This window comes from Urocampus carinirostris, chromosome 2 (genome assembly GCF_059441175.1).
Source record: "Urocampus carinirostris isolate Australia breed hairy pipefish chromosome 2, RoL_Ucar_1.0, whole genome shotgun sequence".
NCBI lineage: Eukaryota > Metazoa > Chordata > Actinopteri > Syngnathiformes > Syngnathidae > Urocampus > Urocampus carinirostris.
This window is the reverse complement of record NC_142350.1, coordinates 3772149-3788339: the sequence shown is the minus strand read 5'-3', so window position 1 is coordinate 3788339 and position 16191 is coordinate 3772149. Positions and strand designations below refer to the sequence as shown.

The 16191-nt window shown below is 42.5% G+C and overlaps 2 protein-coding genes, 1 long non-coding RNA gene and 1 other non-coding gene across 7 annotated transcripts; 3 read left to right on the top strand and 1 right to left on the bottom strand.

Annotated features, from left to right (window-relative positions):
• The first annotated feature begins 606 nt into the window (after positions 1–606).
• Positions 607–4373, top strand: nrm (nurim). The gene is made up of 6 exons (XM_088328426.1): positions 607–691; positions 779–888; positions 1055–1273; positions 2284–2477; positions 3654–3830; positions 3894–4373. Exons 3-6 carry the CDS (start codon positions 1123–1125, stop codon positions 4173–4175), a joined length of 804 nt encoding a protein of 267 aa, XP_088184552.1. The 5' UTR covers positions 607–691; positions 779–888; positions 1055–1122; the 3' UTR covers positions 4176–4373.
• trnak-cuu (transfer RNA lysine (anticodon CUU)) lies at positions 1383–1455 on the top strand. Its single transcript has one exon. It is a non-coding gene; the product is annotated as a tRNA-Lys (tRNA).
• Positions 3559–5294, bottom strand: LOC148370687 (uncharacterized). The gene is made up of 3 exons (XR_015849703.1): positions 4940–5294; positions 3903–4148; positions 3559–3837 (listed from the first exon to the last, which is right to left on the bottom strand). It is a non-coding gene; the product is annotated as an uncharacterized LOC148370687 (long non-coding RNA).
• Positions 5126–14301, top strand: ppp1r18 (protein phosphatase 1, regulatory subunit 18). 4 transcript variants are annotated; one of them, XR_015849701.1, is made up of 4 exons: positions 5126–5352; positions 6864–10411; positions 12799–12929; positions 13581–13724. XR_015849701.1 is itself a non-coding variant. In XM_088328415.1 (4 exons), the coding sequence occupies exons 2-4, from the start codon at positions 6920–6922 to the stop codon at positions 13905–13907; spliced, it is 3702 nt and encodes a 1233-aa protein (XP_088184541.1). In that variant the 5' UTR covers positions 5126–5352; positions 6864–6919; the 3' UTR covers positions 13908–14301. The 4 variants fall into 4 exon arrangements, 3 of the variants coding, with proteins under 3 accessions (XP_088184541.1, XP_088184540.1, XP_088184542.1); XM_088328415.1 differs by lacking the exon at positions 12799–12929 and adding an exon at positions 13888–14301 and having other exon boundaries at positions 13581–13770; XM_088328414.1 differs by lacking the exon at positions 12799–12929 and having other exon boundaries at positions 13581–14301.
• Positions 14302–16191: the final 1890 nt, after the last annotated feature.

Genomic DNA, 16191 nt, shown 5'->3' with positions numbered 1-16191 from the left:
AGTGAGACTATTGTTATGTAAAATAAATGCTAATTTCTCTACCAATTAGAAGTTTAAAACATGGACGTTTATTTCATAGAGCATATATTTTTGTAGGACTGCTTTGGGGGCTGACTCTTGTTAGGAATTGAACTATTAAAAATGTATCATTTACCAAATTGTTCGAATTAGTTATCTGACTCCATTAACCAAACATAACCTTCATTCACCTAACAATACATGCTCGTTTCTTTTTGTGAAAAGACGGACAAGAGACCGGCATTTCCACACGAGGGCAGATTTATTTTCTTAAAGTATTTAACTAAGTGAATCCCATCGAATTAGCCGAAATTAGCTGATTTATTGTTCGTCGAGCCTTTTCTCTCGTTCTCCCTCTCCGATTTTCTAAAGTTCTTTTCTCGACCCACGTCTTTCTCCCAAGCTGTCGTGTCGCTCCTCCCATGGGCGCGTCAGGAAAAGCCCCCACGTGGGCTCCACGGCTCCTCGATGTCTGTCATGGTCAAAAAATCCCCGCGTGTTTCCATGTCATCAGGGCTTTGTTCTCCAAACATCGCCTGCCGTCCCCCGTCATCAGGGCCCCTCTCCGTTGTCGGATGTGCTGATTATCTTATCAGCCCTTGTCCCAGTTCCCCTTGTTTCTGTAAACATCATTCTTCACAAGGTTGCAATGACCTGCCCAACAGCTCAACCGGTGAATATCTTTTGCATTTAAGTGTAATTTGTATTTGATCGTGCAAAATACGTTATAGTCAAATGTATAAAATATTTCACTCTACAGCAGGACTGAGTGCTTCTGTAATGGAATTTGATAAAATGTGTAAAGGAAAAAGGAAGCTTAAGATGAAAGCAGACAAGAGTGAGGCAATGGGGTGGTCGAGAGGTGGTGAGGTAGGTGGATTACAGATTTTGTTAGATGATGCACATTTGCAGGAGGTAGATGGTTTTAAGTATTTGGGTTCTTTCTATCATTTTCTGTTTGAACAACGAAATGCTTAGAATGCAAATTATGACGTTTCAAGCCAGTCACAGCGCCCTCCAACGGTTGCTTTTACAGACTACACCCAGTCCCGGAAGAAATTGACAAAAGTGAAGCGACTGAACCGGACCACACCGAAGTTGGAAATGGATTTAATCTCGGTCCACAGTTGCCTTCTGTGCACTTTGACCTTACTTAACTTTGCTTTTGTTTTCGTTTCCGGCGCAGATTTTATCCGCTTTGTGTCCTTTCGAACCATTTATCACAACATCACTGGAGAGACCACGCTCTGTCAAGGTAAAGAAAAGTGTCAGAAAAGTGTCTCGTTCCCTTTTCTAAGCAGGGCACCCTTTGCAGTCGCATAAATCATGTGATTTTTTATTATCACAGACTGCTGGTGGCTAACGCCCGGCTAGCTCAGTCGGTAGAGCATGAGACTCTTAATCTCAGGGTCGTGGGTTCGAGCCCCACGTTGGGCGAAAATATTTTGTGTCTCCTTGTGACGCATTTTTATGTATTAAGGAGTGAAGAAAAAGTATTCAACACACATATTTAATATGTTATAAATTAAACACAGTGATACCTGTAAATACAAGCTACTCGACCTACGAGATATTCGAGATATAAAACATATGTGTGAAAATCAATTTTACAACAATACCCAGACCTTACCAAAGGTGACAGTTGTTTCATTATCATCTTATTTTTCTTGTTACTATATTTTAATTTAACTTGGATGCTTTTGTGTGGCCGGGATCAAATTAATTGGTATTATGCATGGGGAAAAATTCGAGATAGCTGTTCTAGATACAAGTATTGTGGGAAATGTAGTTTTGGGTTAAATCACTCTTTTGACCTGTTAATTTTTACAGACTCAGATATTTTAAGCTTTTAAGGGCCACATAGAATTGTTTAGCGGGCCACGAGTTTGACAAATGTCCTGTTAAGTGCAAAAATGAAGATAGCTGACAAACACCTTTATACTAAAAATGCGGTCTGTAAAAACAAAACTGCAGCGAATCAAAACTGTTAGTACTCTTCCTCTGTCTGACCGGCTCAACACTCAAGGCCACATTTGGCTACATATATTTTAGTTTACATACTGTACATTGGATTGTTTAATAGTAAGACCAAATAAATGATCACACTTATCAGTATATTTAAAAATGTCTTTTATGGACTGTCTTTCAATTCTGAGCCATGATTGGCTGTTACCCGGGAAACCTCAATGTCATTTTCACTCTTACTGTAACTTTGAACCAATGACAATGAATATTTTGTCTCAATTTTTTCTTTTGCCTGGTTAGACTCCATCTCCTGGTCTGAGGCACTCCAGAATGGTTCGGTTTTAACGTCCTTGTTTGTGGACGCCATCCTCCTGGTTCTGTTCACCGCCCAGCACAGCATCTTGGCCCTGCCCTCCATCAAACGGGTCTGCCAGTCAGTTCTGGGCTCCCTGAACCGGACGGCGTACTGCTTTATCACCGCACTGGCTCTGCAGGTACTGTGGCACTAGGCTATGCCCATTCTAATACAGTAGACTCCGGGTGTATGACTGTAATTCTTCTGAGGTGAGGAGTGCTAATTAGCTCCCCAGTACCCCAGATGAAACCATTAAAATAACAAAATGGTATATACAGTAGTAAGTACTACTTATAGGCCCCTTATTGTAATACAAGTCCTGATCATCGATTGGTTACAGCTTCGTTTCCATGGTTACCTTAATTTTGCTTCTGATTTCAGCTTCATTGGAAGCGAATAAATACAGTACAAAAATTCTGTAACGTATCACCAACTAGCAAAGAAGCACACATCATGATGATCTGCATCAGCCAAGATATCTTAGAGACGTAACTTGACATACAAATTAGAATTTTTGGGTTTGCGAAATACGTTATTGTTTATGCCGTACAGTTGAGTAAATGCAATAAAAAGGGGCCGATAAAACATCTTATTCCCCACTGTAAAGTGAACATGTCATAAGGAGGGGTCACTGTATCCCAGGGGACTGTTAAAGACGTAACCAAGTTGGAATTGTATACGTTTTTGGGCGTGTGATATAAGTTGTTGTTTATGCTTTAAAGTGGGGTAAATGCCATAAAGACTGGCCAACAAACTCTTTTATTCACCACTGCAAAGTGAAAACGTCACAATGAGGGGGTCACTGTATCCTGGGGTTCTGACAGAGACATAACTAAGTTGGAATTGAATACATTTTTGGGCATACAAAATTAGTTGTTGTTTACGCCATATAGTGCAGTAAAGAGTGGCTGAAAAATATAATTATTTTCTCCACTGTGAAGTGAAAATGTCATAAAGTGACACAGTTTGATCTTATGCGTTTTTGGGCATGCCAAATAAGTTGTCGTTTAAGCCATGTAGTAGGGTAAATTCAGTAAAGAGGGGCAAAAAAAATAAATAATTCCATTTCCCACCGTAAAGTGAAAACAGCCCAAGGTGGGGTCACTGTATCTTGGTGGTCTGTCAGAGACGTAACTAAGTTTGAATTATATTCACTTTTGGGCACGCAAAATATGTTTATTCCTCCATATAGTGAGAAAATTGCCGTAAAGCGGGTACAAAGAAACATTCAGCAACGTAAAGTGAAAACATTGAAAGTGGTATTCCGTATCCTACTACTATACCCTCCCCCAATTCATTGTATCTCTGCTGTCAGATCTTGATGCGCTACTGGCAACCCGTGAGTGGCGCCCCCTGCCTATGGGCGGTGCGGCACGCACCTTGGAGCGTGTGGTTCCCTCTACTATGCTTCACGGTGCACTTCTTCTGTTGGGCCCTCATCTGCAGCATCCTTTTGATGTTCGACTACCCGGAGCTCTTGGGCCTGAAGCAGGTCAGTTCTGATCAGAAGAGGGATTGAGGCGAGTCAAGTAGAACCCTGTTTGTGGTTGTGCAGGTGTACTACCGGTGTTTGGGTCTGGAGGAACCGATGTCCTACAAGCCGTGGGAAGCCCAGCGCTTCTTCTCGCATCTTCGGCACCCGGTGTGCCTAGAACTAGTTGTGGTTCTGTGGCTCCTGCCTGCGTTGTCACTGGACCGGCTTCTGCTGGCATCAGCGTTGTCCGTCTACCTGGCGTTGGCGCACTCGCTAGACAAAGAGGATTTGGCCTTTCTTGGTGGGGAGCTTCGGCGCAAGGTGCACCTCCTGAGGCTGGATGGCGAGGAGAAGCGAAAGTAATCACAACACAAGCCGATTTAAGGCTAAAGCCATCTTGGAACTGGATGCTCTTCTCGCTCTCTTTTCAAAATGTGACTTTTTTTATTTCATAAACAAACAAGAACCACTGCCTTCTGTTCACTGGATGCAGGTGTGCGCAGTTCCATCCCTCCCCCTGAACGGTGCCCAATGGGGGAAGGTGGCATGACTGATCCTGACACCGTTGGCTAAATAAAATTATTTTGCTTATTTTAAATTGACGGTGTGTACTATTTTATTTCTAGAGGTTGCTGTATTGTTTAGTGCAGTCCCCTTTGTTTCCGTGGTTATCAAGTCTTTGCTTCTCCATTTAGCATTGCTGCAAGCCTTGGGACCTATAGCCAATAAATACAGCACAGAAATTACAGTATTGTACTGCTCAAACACACAATATTCTAAACTGAATGAAGAATGAGAAAGGCATTGGGGGTGATAATTCAGCCAACAGTATATTGGCTTCCATGATAATGTGACACTAACTAATAGCAATACAATCGAAGCACACTAACTACCTGTAACTGCTCAAAACATGAAAGGCAGATGGAGTAAATCCCCCACACGTTGTTAACAAAATAACGAGCATACCTTGAGGGCGATGCCATAAAATATCCAGTAACTATATCTTAAAGAGCAAAATTCCACTTAAAGTAACAAAACACGAAAGACCGGTACAGGAGATGAAACAATATTTATTTGAAATAATATATACATATAAAGATGCTACAAATAGTAGTAATAGATACTACCTTTGATATTTATTTCCAGTCCAGATCCTGATCCTAGGCCAGCTTTGCCCCCCACAACCTCCTCCGTCATCTATCTCCTCCAATTAGGCGCAAGGATGAGACAAGGGGACAGGGCCGAGGTTAGAGCCCGGGCAGACGGCCGTGCTCTTTAAAGGCCTTTCTTAGTTCCTGCAATATGGTGCTTAACTCCACTGATGGAATTGAACGTAATTATCGGATTAGCGTCCTGGTGCTCGAGATCTGGAAGTGTTTACAGCAGTCGGGGATGCTGCCGGGTTCTAGCGCTTGCTTCTGAGAGGGTTCTGAAAGGAAGGCAACCATTTTGGCAGAGTTTATACATATTTCAGGGGTGTAGAAGAAAACCAGATCTAGTGGAAAGCGAAGAAAAGTGGATCCAGCCTAGGAAGGTTCTTGTGAGTATCTTTCATGTTTCTATTCCAGAAGTGTTTTTATAGTAACAAATGGAAGGGTGTTTGTTGTCTAAGATTACAGCTTAGTTAACATTGTATACAACGACATGGTACTCCAGGATAAATATGCAATCAAAGACTTAAAAGAAGAAAAAAGATATTTCCCGTATTTTCCGCACTATAAGGCGCACCGGGTTGTAGGGCGTACCCCGAAAAAATAGTTTTTGGTCCTATATTTGACATACATAAGACGCACCGGATTATAAGGCGCTACAATGGGAACGTCGACAAAACAGTCAGATAGTTCAGTCAAACGTATTACCCCCTTAACATTACGAAAGCTTACAAAGAAGCAAATACGTGTCGTAGACACGTGCGGATGCGGTGTCCGTACGACGTCACTCAAATGCATCGTTCCAAATATCATTCGGAAGGTTAAAGTCTTGGGATTCAAGAAATGCCAACCATTCCTTAGTTTCTATTTTCTTTTTCACTCGCAACTTTACTGTGCATATGACAATAAACATTTGGAATTGAGTTTAATCTAAAAATAGACATTCCATCCAGTTTCTGCACCGCTTATCACAGAAACATCGAGTTAGTAACAACGTATTTCTAAAATAAAGGTAGAGAAATAAAACGTGAATGTACATTTTTTTTAAAGAGAGATTGGATAGCAGGGAATTACAATCATCTATTTTGGAGGAGTTCAGAGAGCAGGGGTATACAATGATTTCTTTTGTGGGAATTCAGAGAGCAGAGAATTACAATAATCTATTTTGGAGGGGTCCAGTGAGCATGAATATGCAATAACGTATTTTGTGGGAATCTGGGGAACAATGAATTACAATCATCTGAACAGTAATGAGAAAAAGGCATGCATTAGCACCTCCGTGTTAGCATGAAAAGAGATGGGCAAACTTTAGCTATATTCCTCAAACGGAAACAAATAGCTTTAGACTTTTTTCAAGGGGACCCAAAAAGCACGATATTATTCAATTTTTTTTTAGAATAAAACATATCTTTATTGTGATTGATTACAATGTAGTGTACATTGTTCACAACAAGATTATATGAGGCACCCTGGGATAAAAAAAGAAAAAAGGACTTTGACATAAAAAAAATAAGATTAACAAATATTTACAATTTGTTTACTGGCATAGGTTGTAAGTGCATCAGAAGAATTGTGCAATGAAAAATGGTCCGCTAGTAATTTTGAGTGTCCGTTTAGGGCAGTGATGGCCCTGGGAAGAAACTTTATCGGAGCCCCCTAGTCCTTGTTTTAAGGGACCTTTAGCGCCTCTAGAGGTCATCAGGGAACTTAACAATTGTGTTTAGGAGGTAGGTGGGTGAAGATTCGCAAGTGTATAAGGTACACAATGTACACTACATTGTAATCAATGACAATCAAAAAAATCTTGTTAACAAAGGAAGCCCTTGTGTTTATATGCTTAAGTTTTCGACTTCCGATTGGCGCACGATTAAACTGAACCAACCATGTCGTTTCTCCACAGTTTCAAGGGCGAACCACCAAGCCAAACCTCACCGGACATACATCACTTTTCCCATCATGTCTTCTGTCTCTCTTCCGGAATGGAAGCAACTCCTATTGGAGAGGAAGAGGAGAGAGGAAGAGGAGCGAGAAAGGCGGGAAAAAGAAGAAGAGGAGAAAATGGCTAGCATGCCAGCATGGAAGCGGGGGATTATCCAGAGGAGGAAGGCAAAGCAGGATACCCCAGGTGACATCACTGTCATCCCTGTCGATGCCCAACTTCCCTCAGATGCACCAAGTGATCTAAGCAACACCCGAAGTGTAAGTCATGGACAGGAACATCGGCTCAGTCCAGTTCCAAACCAGTCCATGAAAGTAGTACCTCAATCAATCGGTCAGGTTTCAGAAGAAACAATTGTCCCGTTCCATGAAAACCCGTTCATACGTACGCAGAGCGTCTGGAGGAAAGGCAAGGAAGGGGAGGCAATGTGGCAGGAGTTGGAATTTAAAGAACAGGATAAATTGATCTTGGGGATCCAGGATGGGGAGAGGGGAAGGAATATAGAACGGAGGTTTGAGAGATGTCGAGATTTGAGTGAAGGACGAGACAAGAGCAGAGACAGGAGTCAAGCACAGGACAGTTATAGGGAGATCAACGGACCGAGGGTGGACATTGTGAAAGACAAAGAGAGAGAATTTCTCAATGAGGAACATGAAAGAGATACCACAAGTTCATTCCCCACGGTCGTCCCTTGTCTCCGAGCCATCCGTGCAGATAACATCATCATCATCGAGCAAAACCGCAGAACCGGTGACGAGATCAGAACAAAATGGAGAGAGATGGAAGAAGAGATGCCCGAAGAGGACTCGCAAGAAAAGAGGGGGATGAAGATGGACCTCAGGGAGATACTGGCAAAGGGGGCAAGCGTGACTGAGATCAGGGCCTCTGATGTTCTCATCATAAAACCCAGTGCTGAAGATCAGGCCTTGGGAGGGGTAGGAAACAAAACCACTGGAGGAGAGATGTGCTTCTCCGATGCAAAACTCCGAACTGAGAAAGAAAGACCAACGCTGATAACGGAGAACAAAAAGAACAGCTTAGATGACGCCGTCCTTTATGACAGAGGAAGCAGAGTAAGCCAGCTGCTTACAAAATTTGGGGAGCTGCATAAACCTCCTTCCAGATCCAAAAGTTCAGATAATTTCCTCAGACCTGGTCGACGGAAAAACTCAAGAGAAACCAATGAGCAACCCGAGAGGAGGACATCCAATGTGAGGACAGCTCCACTTAAAGGTGTTCCCAAACGTTCATTCAGTTTCTCTGATAGACTTGTCAGTGCCAAAGAAAATGGTTTAGATTCTGATGGCCACTTTGAGAGGAAACCCCGTGAGAGGATACTTTCTGACCGGACGGGGGATGGATCAGGGAAAGAAATACCGGTAAGGTACAAAATTGGGTTGGGGCGACTTTTAGAGAAAGACAACTTTGGAAAGCATCAAGAAAAGATCAATACGACCGAAGATAAGAATGATGCAATCCATAAAAGAAGTGATACAGGATTGGAACGCAGGTCCCAAACAAAGAATGTACACCTCCTTGAAAGCAGGGCCAGAAGTGACAAAGATCAAGAGGGCTTCACAATGGCCTCGGTGAAAAGCATCGAGGGGATTTCGTTTGCTCGAAGAATTCCAATCAGGAAAGATGGGAAGGCAAAGATGGCAGAAAGAGAGGTGAAGAGACTCAGCGAAAAATGGGACACCAGGTCAGCGGAAGACTCTGACTTTGGAAGATGTTCCGAGGGACAAAATAAGCCATCAGAAAAAACTAAGATGTTCACTAGTCGTTATTCAACGGAGAGCTGCAACAGGTTCGAATCCGATCGCAGAGACCAGGCGGGTCTGCTAAGTCCTGGAGCAGACCGAGGGTCAGAGTGGGACGTTTTGTCCCTCCACACGGAACAACTCATTAGTAAAATAGAAAAAGTAGTTGAGGTACCTGATCAAGAAGAAAGATCTCACAGGACTGAATGCAACCAAGAGGCACAAAGTCCAAATGAAAGTCTTCCTTATGAGGGAACCCCTAGATCTCAGAAAGGGATTCCTCCTTTGGCAAAAGATCCAGGTCCCCTCGAAATTGAAATCCCAAGGACTGTGTTTTATGTTGCAGAGGAAACAGCTAAAAGAAAGTCAACAGGGCAGAGCAATGAAGGTCTAGACTCTCTGGAAGAGAAAGCGGTCGAAAGACGAGACAGTTGGAGGGTCGGCAAACCCTTGAGCCGCATTGAGTCCCTGCGAGAAAAAATAAGACAGAAAGAGCAGGAGAGGCTACAACATAAGAAAGGTGAAGGTAAAACCATTTTTGATGGAGACGCAGAAGAGGACAGCTGTGAGCAAAGTGGAACAGAAAAAGAGACAATATGTGAGACCATCGCTTCTTTGCAGAATAGGACAATTGCGACAGAGAGCGCTGAGACGGTGCATACATCCGGGTCGGCGATTGACATCACGCAGGATGTGGACATATTGAAAAACTTCCCCCAGCTTCCTGTTTCTGTCCAACACTCACCCACCATCGGTAGAGAGGAAGTGACAATCAGTGAGGATTGCGGACTTCAACTCTCTGAAGAAGAAAATGAACCAGTGGAAGAACAAGTGACAGGACACATCAGCCGATACCAAAGTAGTGACAAAGAAGAAGAGGACAAAGACATAGGGGATCAAGAGAAGCAGGCGGTGTATCTTGCACAACCTCCACCTCCGTCACCACCACATCCTAACTCTCTTGCAGCAATGAGCCGGATCTACAATTTGGGGACGGTTGCTTCCAGGTCAGGCTTATGTTTACGAGAGAGGAACGTGGATGGTTCATCGGTCAATCTCCTGAAGGTAAAGCCTCTTATTGAAACACAAAAGGGAGACAGAAAAGTCCTCTCTGGTGAAGACGCTTGTGGGTTAAGGGCGATTCAACACCAAATCGAGCAGTTCGAGCTTAAAGATCAGGAATTGACATTAAACAATCTGTGCAAGGACAAAGATGTAAAAGGCCATCCAAACAAAGGATTGGGCAAGCAACAGATGGACGATATGTCTAAAGAAACACCGGAAATGAATCCTAAAATGTATTCGTCTTTTTCCCCAATGCCTTACCTTAAACAACCAAACCCAATTACAAGCTCACACCTCAGGAGCCAATCCCCAGACAAATCCCTGAAATCCACAGACAGTGCGCCAACACCAACCTCCTCGCCATGTCCTTCATCGCCTACTGCTTCCTCCCCCTCGCCGACATTCATCACCATCCGCAATGCCTCGGGGGCCCACGGCAAGCGAGGGACCACCATCACCATCAACCCCAAAAAGTCCACACGGGAAGGAAGCTCAACAGAATCCAAGACACCGTCTTCACATGTCCCTGATACAAAAATCCCTCAGCCCATCCAACAGACTCAGACTGCATCAGCTGAACGCACAAAAAAGAAATATCCAGCGGTGGAGGAAATTGAAGTGATTGGAGGTTATCAGAACCTGGACAAGTCTTGTCTTGTCAGGAGCAAAGTGTCTCCCAAAAAGGTAAGTGTAGAGTGGTGACAAATGTTTATTCCAAATAATTACTAAGTTAAGTAGTAAGCCTACCTGGCCCTATATGAAAATGTAATTTTGCCAATAGGCATCATGATTATCCTTAAGACCTTTGGAGAAACATCTTGTGGACTGATGAGTCAAATATTGAACTTTTTGGAAGGTGTGCAGCCCATTACAACTAGCGTAAAAAATGGCACCGCATTTGATGAAAAGAACATGAAATGATCTGCATTTATATAGCGCTTTTCAAGTCAATGACTTCCCAAAGCGCTTTACATTTCCCAATAGCGGCCGTGATCTGTGCAGCCATGCAAGGCGCTAACCTACTTATTGGGGGTATTGGGGGTTCAGTGTCTTACCCAAGAACACTTCGACAAGTAACACGGACAAGCCGGGATTCGAACTGGGATCCCTTAATCCTAAAACGATCGCTCTACCTCCTGAGCTACTGCCGCCCCCGTGATGCATGATGCCAACAGTAAAGCATGGTGGTTGCAGTGCAATGTCCTGGGGCTGTTTTGCCGGCTCAGGACCAGGACAGCTTGATGTGGTTGACGGATTAATGAATTCTGGTGTTTACCAGAAGATCCTTAAGGAGAACGTCTAGCCATCAGTTCGTGCCCTCAAACTCAAATCATGCAGCAGCTCAACGATTCAAACACAGAAACAAGTCCACCTCTAAAAGGCTAAAGACAAAAGGAATTGAAGGAGTGGCCAAGTCAAAGTCTGGATTTAAATCCTGATAAGATGCTGTGGTGTCACCTCAAATGAGAAGTTCACGCTAGAAAACACTCTATCTAGTATGGCAGATTTGAAAACATTTTGTAAAGAAGGGTTGGCCAAGTTTCCTCCACAGCGCTGTAAGTCATTACCAATTATTGTAAACATTTGATTTCTGTTATCAATGCTATAGGTGGCCAAACTTGCTATTAGGTTCAGGGGTCAATCGTTTTTTCACATAGGTTTTAATTTTTTGTGCCTAAATAAATCAACATTTTAAGACTGCATTTTGTATTTCCATGGGTTGTGTTTGTGTGAGATTGAAATCGGTTTGATGATCTTAAACCTGAGTTATAATTATGCAAAAAACATAGAAATCCGGAAGGTGGTAAATATTTTTTCACGGCACTGTAAGTGTTTAAAAATAGACGGCATTTAATTACCAAAACCACAAACATCGTAACAAAGGAAGAAAGTAGTCCCTCGGCCACACACGACCCTGGTACGGCGGCGAAGGGCAATTAGCCAATGATATCCCCTGTTCTGGCAGCAAGGGTCGCTCTGTCGCTTTTGTTCCCTATTCCAGCAACAAAGGTCTCTCGGCTACCCATATATCCTGTTTCTGCCCACTTATTTTCCTTGTTCCTGCTGCATAGGTACCTCGACCACCTACGTTCCCTGTTACAGCAGCAAAGGACTGTCTACAACACCATCTGTGTTCCTTTACAACTTTTTATTGTTTGTTATTCGGGTTGTTTGGCCTCCTGCCCTTGAAGTGCAGGTAATGGCAGGCCCTGGCACTCACTTGAAGGGCACTCACTTGGGGCAATTCAGTCTACACACCTAGAATTAAATATTTCCAGCTTTTAGGCTGTCGGGTCATTGATATTGTCTCTTCAGGTTTGCTTTTTGCTTATGGTTTGGACATTCCATGACATCCATTGTATAGTCCTGACCAACTTGAGACAGGAAAAAACTCAATTGATATCCATCTGGTTTTTGTTGTGTGGAATCTCCTTTCACTGGGAGAACATCCCCTTCAATTGGGAGGAGCAACAACACAGACAGACTTAAGCCGGTTAAAGCCTTATCAGGCACGGCATCACGATCCTGAGCCATAGAACCCTGCAGGAATCTTCTTTGCCGCTTTGCTCTTTTTCAGTTGTGAACCCTAGTTGTTTTTCACCAAACTTTCCTTCTTTCGTTTGCGCCGGTTCAGCTGTTTGTGCTGAGTTAGTGAGCTTAGTCGATTTTGTCCTTGCACTGTTCGATTGTAATAAAATTAAATGCTTACAACAGAAACCTGGCAAAAAACAGCTTCCTCAAAACTAACTTCACCGTACTATTTTAAGTCCTGGTATTACCCTTGGAAATGACTTGCCCAATGAAGTATTTGAGTTGAGTCCAAGGACTTTCTTTGGGTGCAAATTAGAGTTTTAAAGCGACTGTAAATTGTAACTGTTCGTCACATAGCTTTCCTCTAGTTTACTCCATCTTAGCATCTGCCAAGTCACAACAGAGTGTAACAGGTCCTCTCTGACTTTTGCAATTGCCTGAGCTTTGTAGATATCTGGTGCTAAAATCATTTTCAACATAAACCATCTTGTTGGAGTTGTTTCAGCTGATTTATCGACGATCTTTGCTTTTTATGCCAGGTGTTAATAAGGTGCCAGGAGTAAGCTTTTTTTCACTACGATTCGTCCAGGCAGGCGAGTGTGCTACTGCTTTACTGTCTGAAGGCCCCTGCAGGGATTGAATGGTCCACAGCTACTTCGTGCCTGCACAGGTAAGGATATGATAGGACTTGCTGGGTTATAGCCCTTCTTGTCAGATCTGGCACACTATTTCTTGAGGGCACCAATCCGGGGGGAGTGGCTGGAGAGCACCTACCTGCGCCTAATTATTCTCAGCTTTTGGAACTCTTGGTTTTGTCATGTCAGGTTTGTTTTTTTGTTTCTGATTTGGACATTTTGTTAGTTTTTTTTAGACCTATTTATTTCTTACCTGGGCTTTGGTATAATCACGATTATTTTGAGCATGCCTTCTTCTCACACACGACACACATTGAAACAAGACAGAATGACCTCGACCACATCTGCTGTTGTGGAGAGTCAAAATAGTTGGAATAATGAGGTGCAGGTGTGGGGACTAAATAGGCGTAGGTGGGCGACATACAGCTCACCCCCGTCCCCCACCCAACCACCACCCACCCCCCCTTCAGGTTGTTGCACTGTAGTGCCTTATAATCCCAGTGAGTACCATCATATTCTGGCATGTGCAAGAACGAGGTGCTTACAGACCCCAGGTACAGGTGTGTGGTCTCCGACCACTCCCCCGTTTGGGAAATTATGTCAATGATAAGACAGTTTTGATGACCATCTAAGGTCATCTTTTTGTATCAATTCTGAATGAAAATGAGAAGCAAACTTTTCTGCAGGTGAAGGTGCGCTTCAACGAGGACCATCTGGAGCAGGTTTGTGAATATCCTTCCGAGACCTCAGGCTCGGCCCCCCAACCTAGAGAAACTGAGATGCCACAGGAAGACCAAGGGGAAGCAGACGGAGGAATCCGTGCATCCAGGAACCTAAGAAAACCAGGGGCAGCGTTAGGACGGGCTTTAAGAGTGGGTCAGTGCCACCCCTTTCTTAAAAAACACAATGTCTACGTCGTACGTGTAAGGTTAAAGAATGCTGAGGAAAAAAAAAAAAAAGAAAGGTGATTTTCTTCTCGTTTCTCTTTTCCAGATGAGTCGTGCCCTCGGTAGATGCTACTCACCTCCGAAAAACTGTTGAGACAACTACACTCACTTGTTTCAATTTTATTTCCCGTGGCAGGTCAATATGATCAAATTCTTTGAGAAAAGCCTATGCAAAAAAGGGAGATGTTTTTTATTGTTTTGAGTAGGATTTTGATGTCATCTGAGTGCCTTACTTATCTAAAATGACACGGATATAAGAATGTTTTTATCAAGAAAAGAGTTTGTAGCGGTTGTGTTGATATTTTGTCACTTGGAAGTGGTAGAAAAAGACATTTGTCCATGTGCTGGCTCTTTATTTTTTGCACAAAGTTTTTGGTCGACCGGTGATGTTTCCTTTGAAATGCAAATGTTGTTGGTTTTTTTTTAATTTATTGCTTTAAATAAAATATATTGACAAACACGTTTCTGTTGTTGGCCATGTTTTAACACACACATCTTGCATATCCCCTGCAAACCAGGTCAAGATAGGCGGTGCAGAAAATGGACTGGGAGATCTTGCATATCATCACTGTTAAGTTAAAAAAGGACACAAATAAATGAATAAATAAATAACCCGTATTAAATAACGGGCAATATCAAATGTAGCGTTTAATCCATGAAAAAAATAAGGAACAAGATAAAAATAAAAAATACAAATAAAAAGCAGGATTGTTTTGCGACAGTTGTACTGCTGTTTGGCAAATTTTGTCAGATACAAAAGTAGTTTGTTTCTTGTATTTTCTTTCAAACGGTAACCTTTTTTTCCTTTAGTTTCTTCCGGTTGCTTTAGTTTTGGTTTTCATTGTGTGAAACATTGACTCAAGAAAAAAAGTGTGTACATGTTTCTCCAAAATAAAAATAAAAAGAAAAGGACTCTATTTGCGACAGTTAGACCAACGCACGGGAACTTTGGACAGATAGAGAGAACAAATGTTTGGGATTTCCTATATTTTCTTTCATTTGGTAGTAATTTTATTTTATATCTTCCAGTCTCTTTTTCTTTTGTAAGAAATATCACCTCAAAGAAAAAATGTCTCCAAGCGGAAAAAAATCAAAAGGAAAAAAAAAAACATGCTCATTTTGTGACAGTTATACAGATTTACAAAATTCAATTTCAAATTTTGTGAGCAACACACGCCATTCTTACCCTAACCCTAGACCCTACCCTAACCCAAGTTCCAACTAAAATCATAAGCCTATCCCCATCCTCTGGCTTCATGACTCAACTGGGCTTTGACATAGCCAGGGCTCTAACTCACAACCACATACAGTTAAGTCACTGATTATATCATTTGCACTACCAGTGATTACTGATTAAACTATGTGTTAAGGAAGTCAAGTCAATCTTAAAACTCCTTAATTCAGGAAAAATGCCAACTAGTAAAAACACGAACCCCAGCTTTCAAACCAACAAAGACGGAGCAAACCCTAACTCCAACCAAAACCCTAACCCTTAATCCAACCAAAGCCGTAATTCCAACCGAAACCTTAACCCAAGCATTAGCTCCAAACCATCTTTAACGATAACCCTAACCATCTCACGAACCCTAACCCTAACTTAACCTAAACCCATGTCCCCCCATAGGCCTTAACCTAAACCCGAAACCCTACCCTAACACTGAGCAAACCCTATTCCTATCTCCAACCAAAACTGTAACCCTAACTCAGGCAAACCCCTAACTAAACTAATGTCCTAACCCAGGCTCCAACTAAAAGTATAGGCCTTGCCCTATCTAGTGACATAGGTGGGGATTGAACTCACAACATTACACTGGTACATCAATAATCTTATCAGTTGAGCTAATAGTAACTACACTAAACAATAATTGTCTATGAAATAAAGTTAGTCCAAAAACCCTAAATTCAGGAAAAATGCAAACTGATAACATTCCCAACCCCAACTTTAAATCAAACAAACACTGATCAAACCCTAACCCAACCAAAAAATCTAGCTCTAACCAATATAATGACTTCACAACTGTAAGTTTACTTGAACCCACTACACCCTAAACCTAAGTCTGCTTGCTGGAAAACCCTAACTCCAACAAAACCCTAACTCTAGCCCCAACCAAAACCCTAACTTATACTCAAACCAAAGCCGTAACCACAACTCAAGCAAAAATGTTAGCTTCAAACAAACCTTAATGATGACCCTAACGCTGCTCTAACCCTAACCTTGACCCTAACCCCTAATCCAGCCAAAACCCTCACTTAAACCCTAGCTCCAAACGAACTTTAACAAGAACACTAACCATCTCAAAAAACCTTACCCTAACCCGAACCCTAAACCCAAACCCTACCCTAACACTGA

Excerpts from the sequence above, each read along its gene's own strand:
- nrm (XM_088328426.1), top strand. The coding sequence starts at position 1,123 with ATGGATTTAATCTCGGTCCACAGTTGCCTTCTGTGCACTTTGACCTTA. Across the intron at positions 1,274-2,283 it reads AGAGACCACGCTCTGTCAAG|ACTCCATCTCCTGGTCTGAG; the intron begins GTAAAGAAAAGT and ends TTGCCTGGTTAG. Across the intron at positions 2,478-3,653 it reads TCACCGCACTGGCTCTGCAG|ATCTTGATGCGCTACTGGCA; the intron begins GTACTGTGGCAC and ends CTCTGCTGTCAG.
- ppp1r18 (XM_088328414.1), top strand. The coding sequence starts at position 6,920 with ATGTCTTCTGTCTCTCTTCCGGAATGGAAGCAACTCCTATTGGAGAGG. Across the intron at positions 10,412-13,580 it reads GCAAAGTGTCTCCCAAAAAG|GTGAAGGTGCGCTTCAACGA; the intron begins GTAAGTGTAGAG and ends ACTTTTCTGCAG.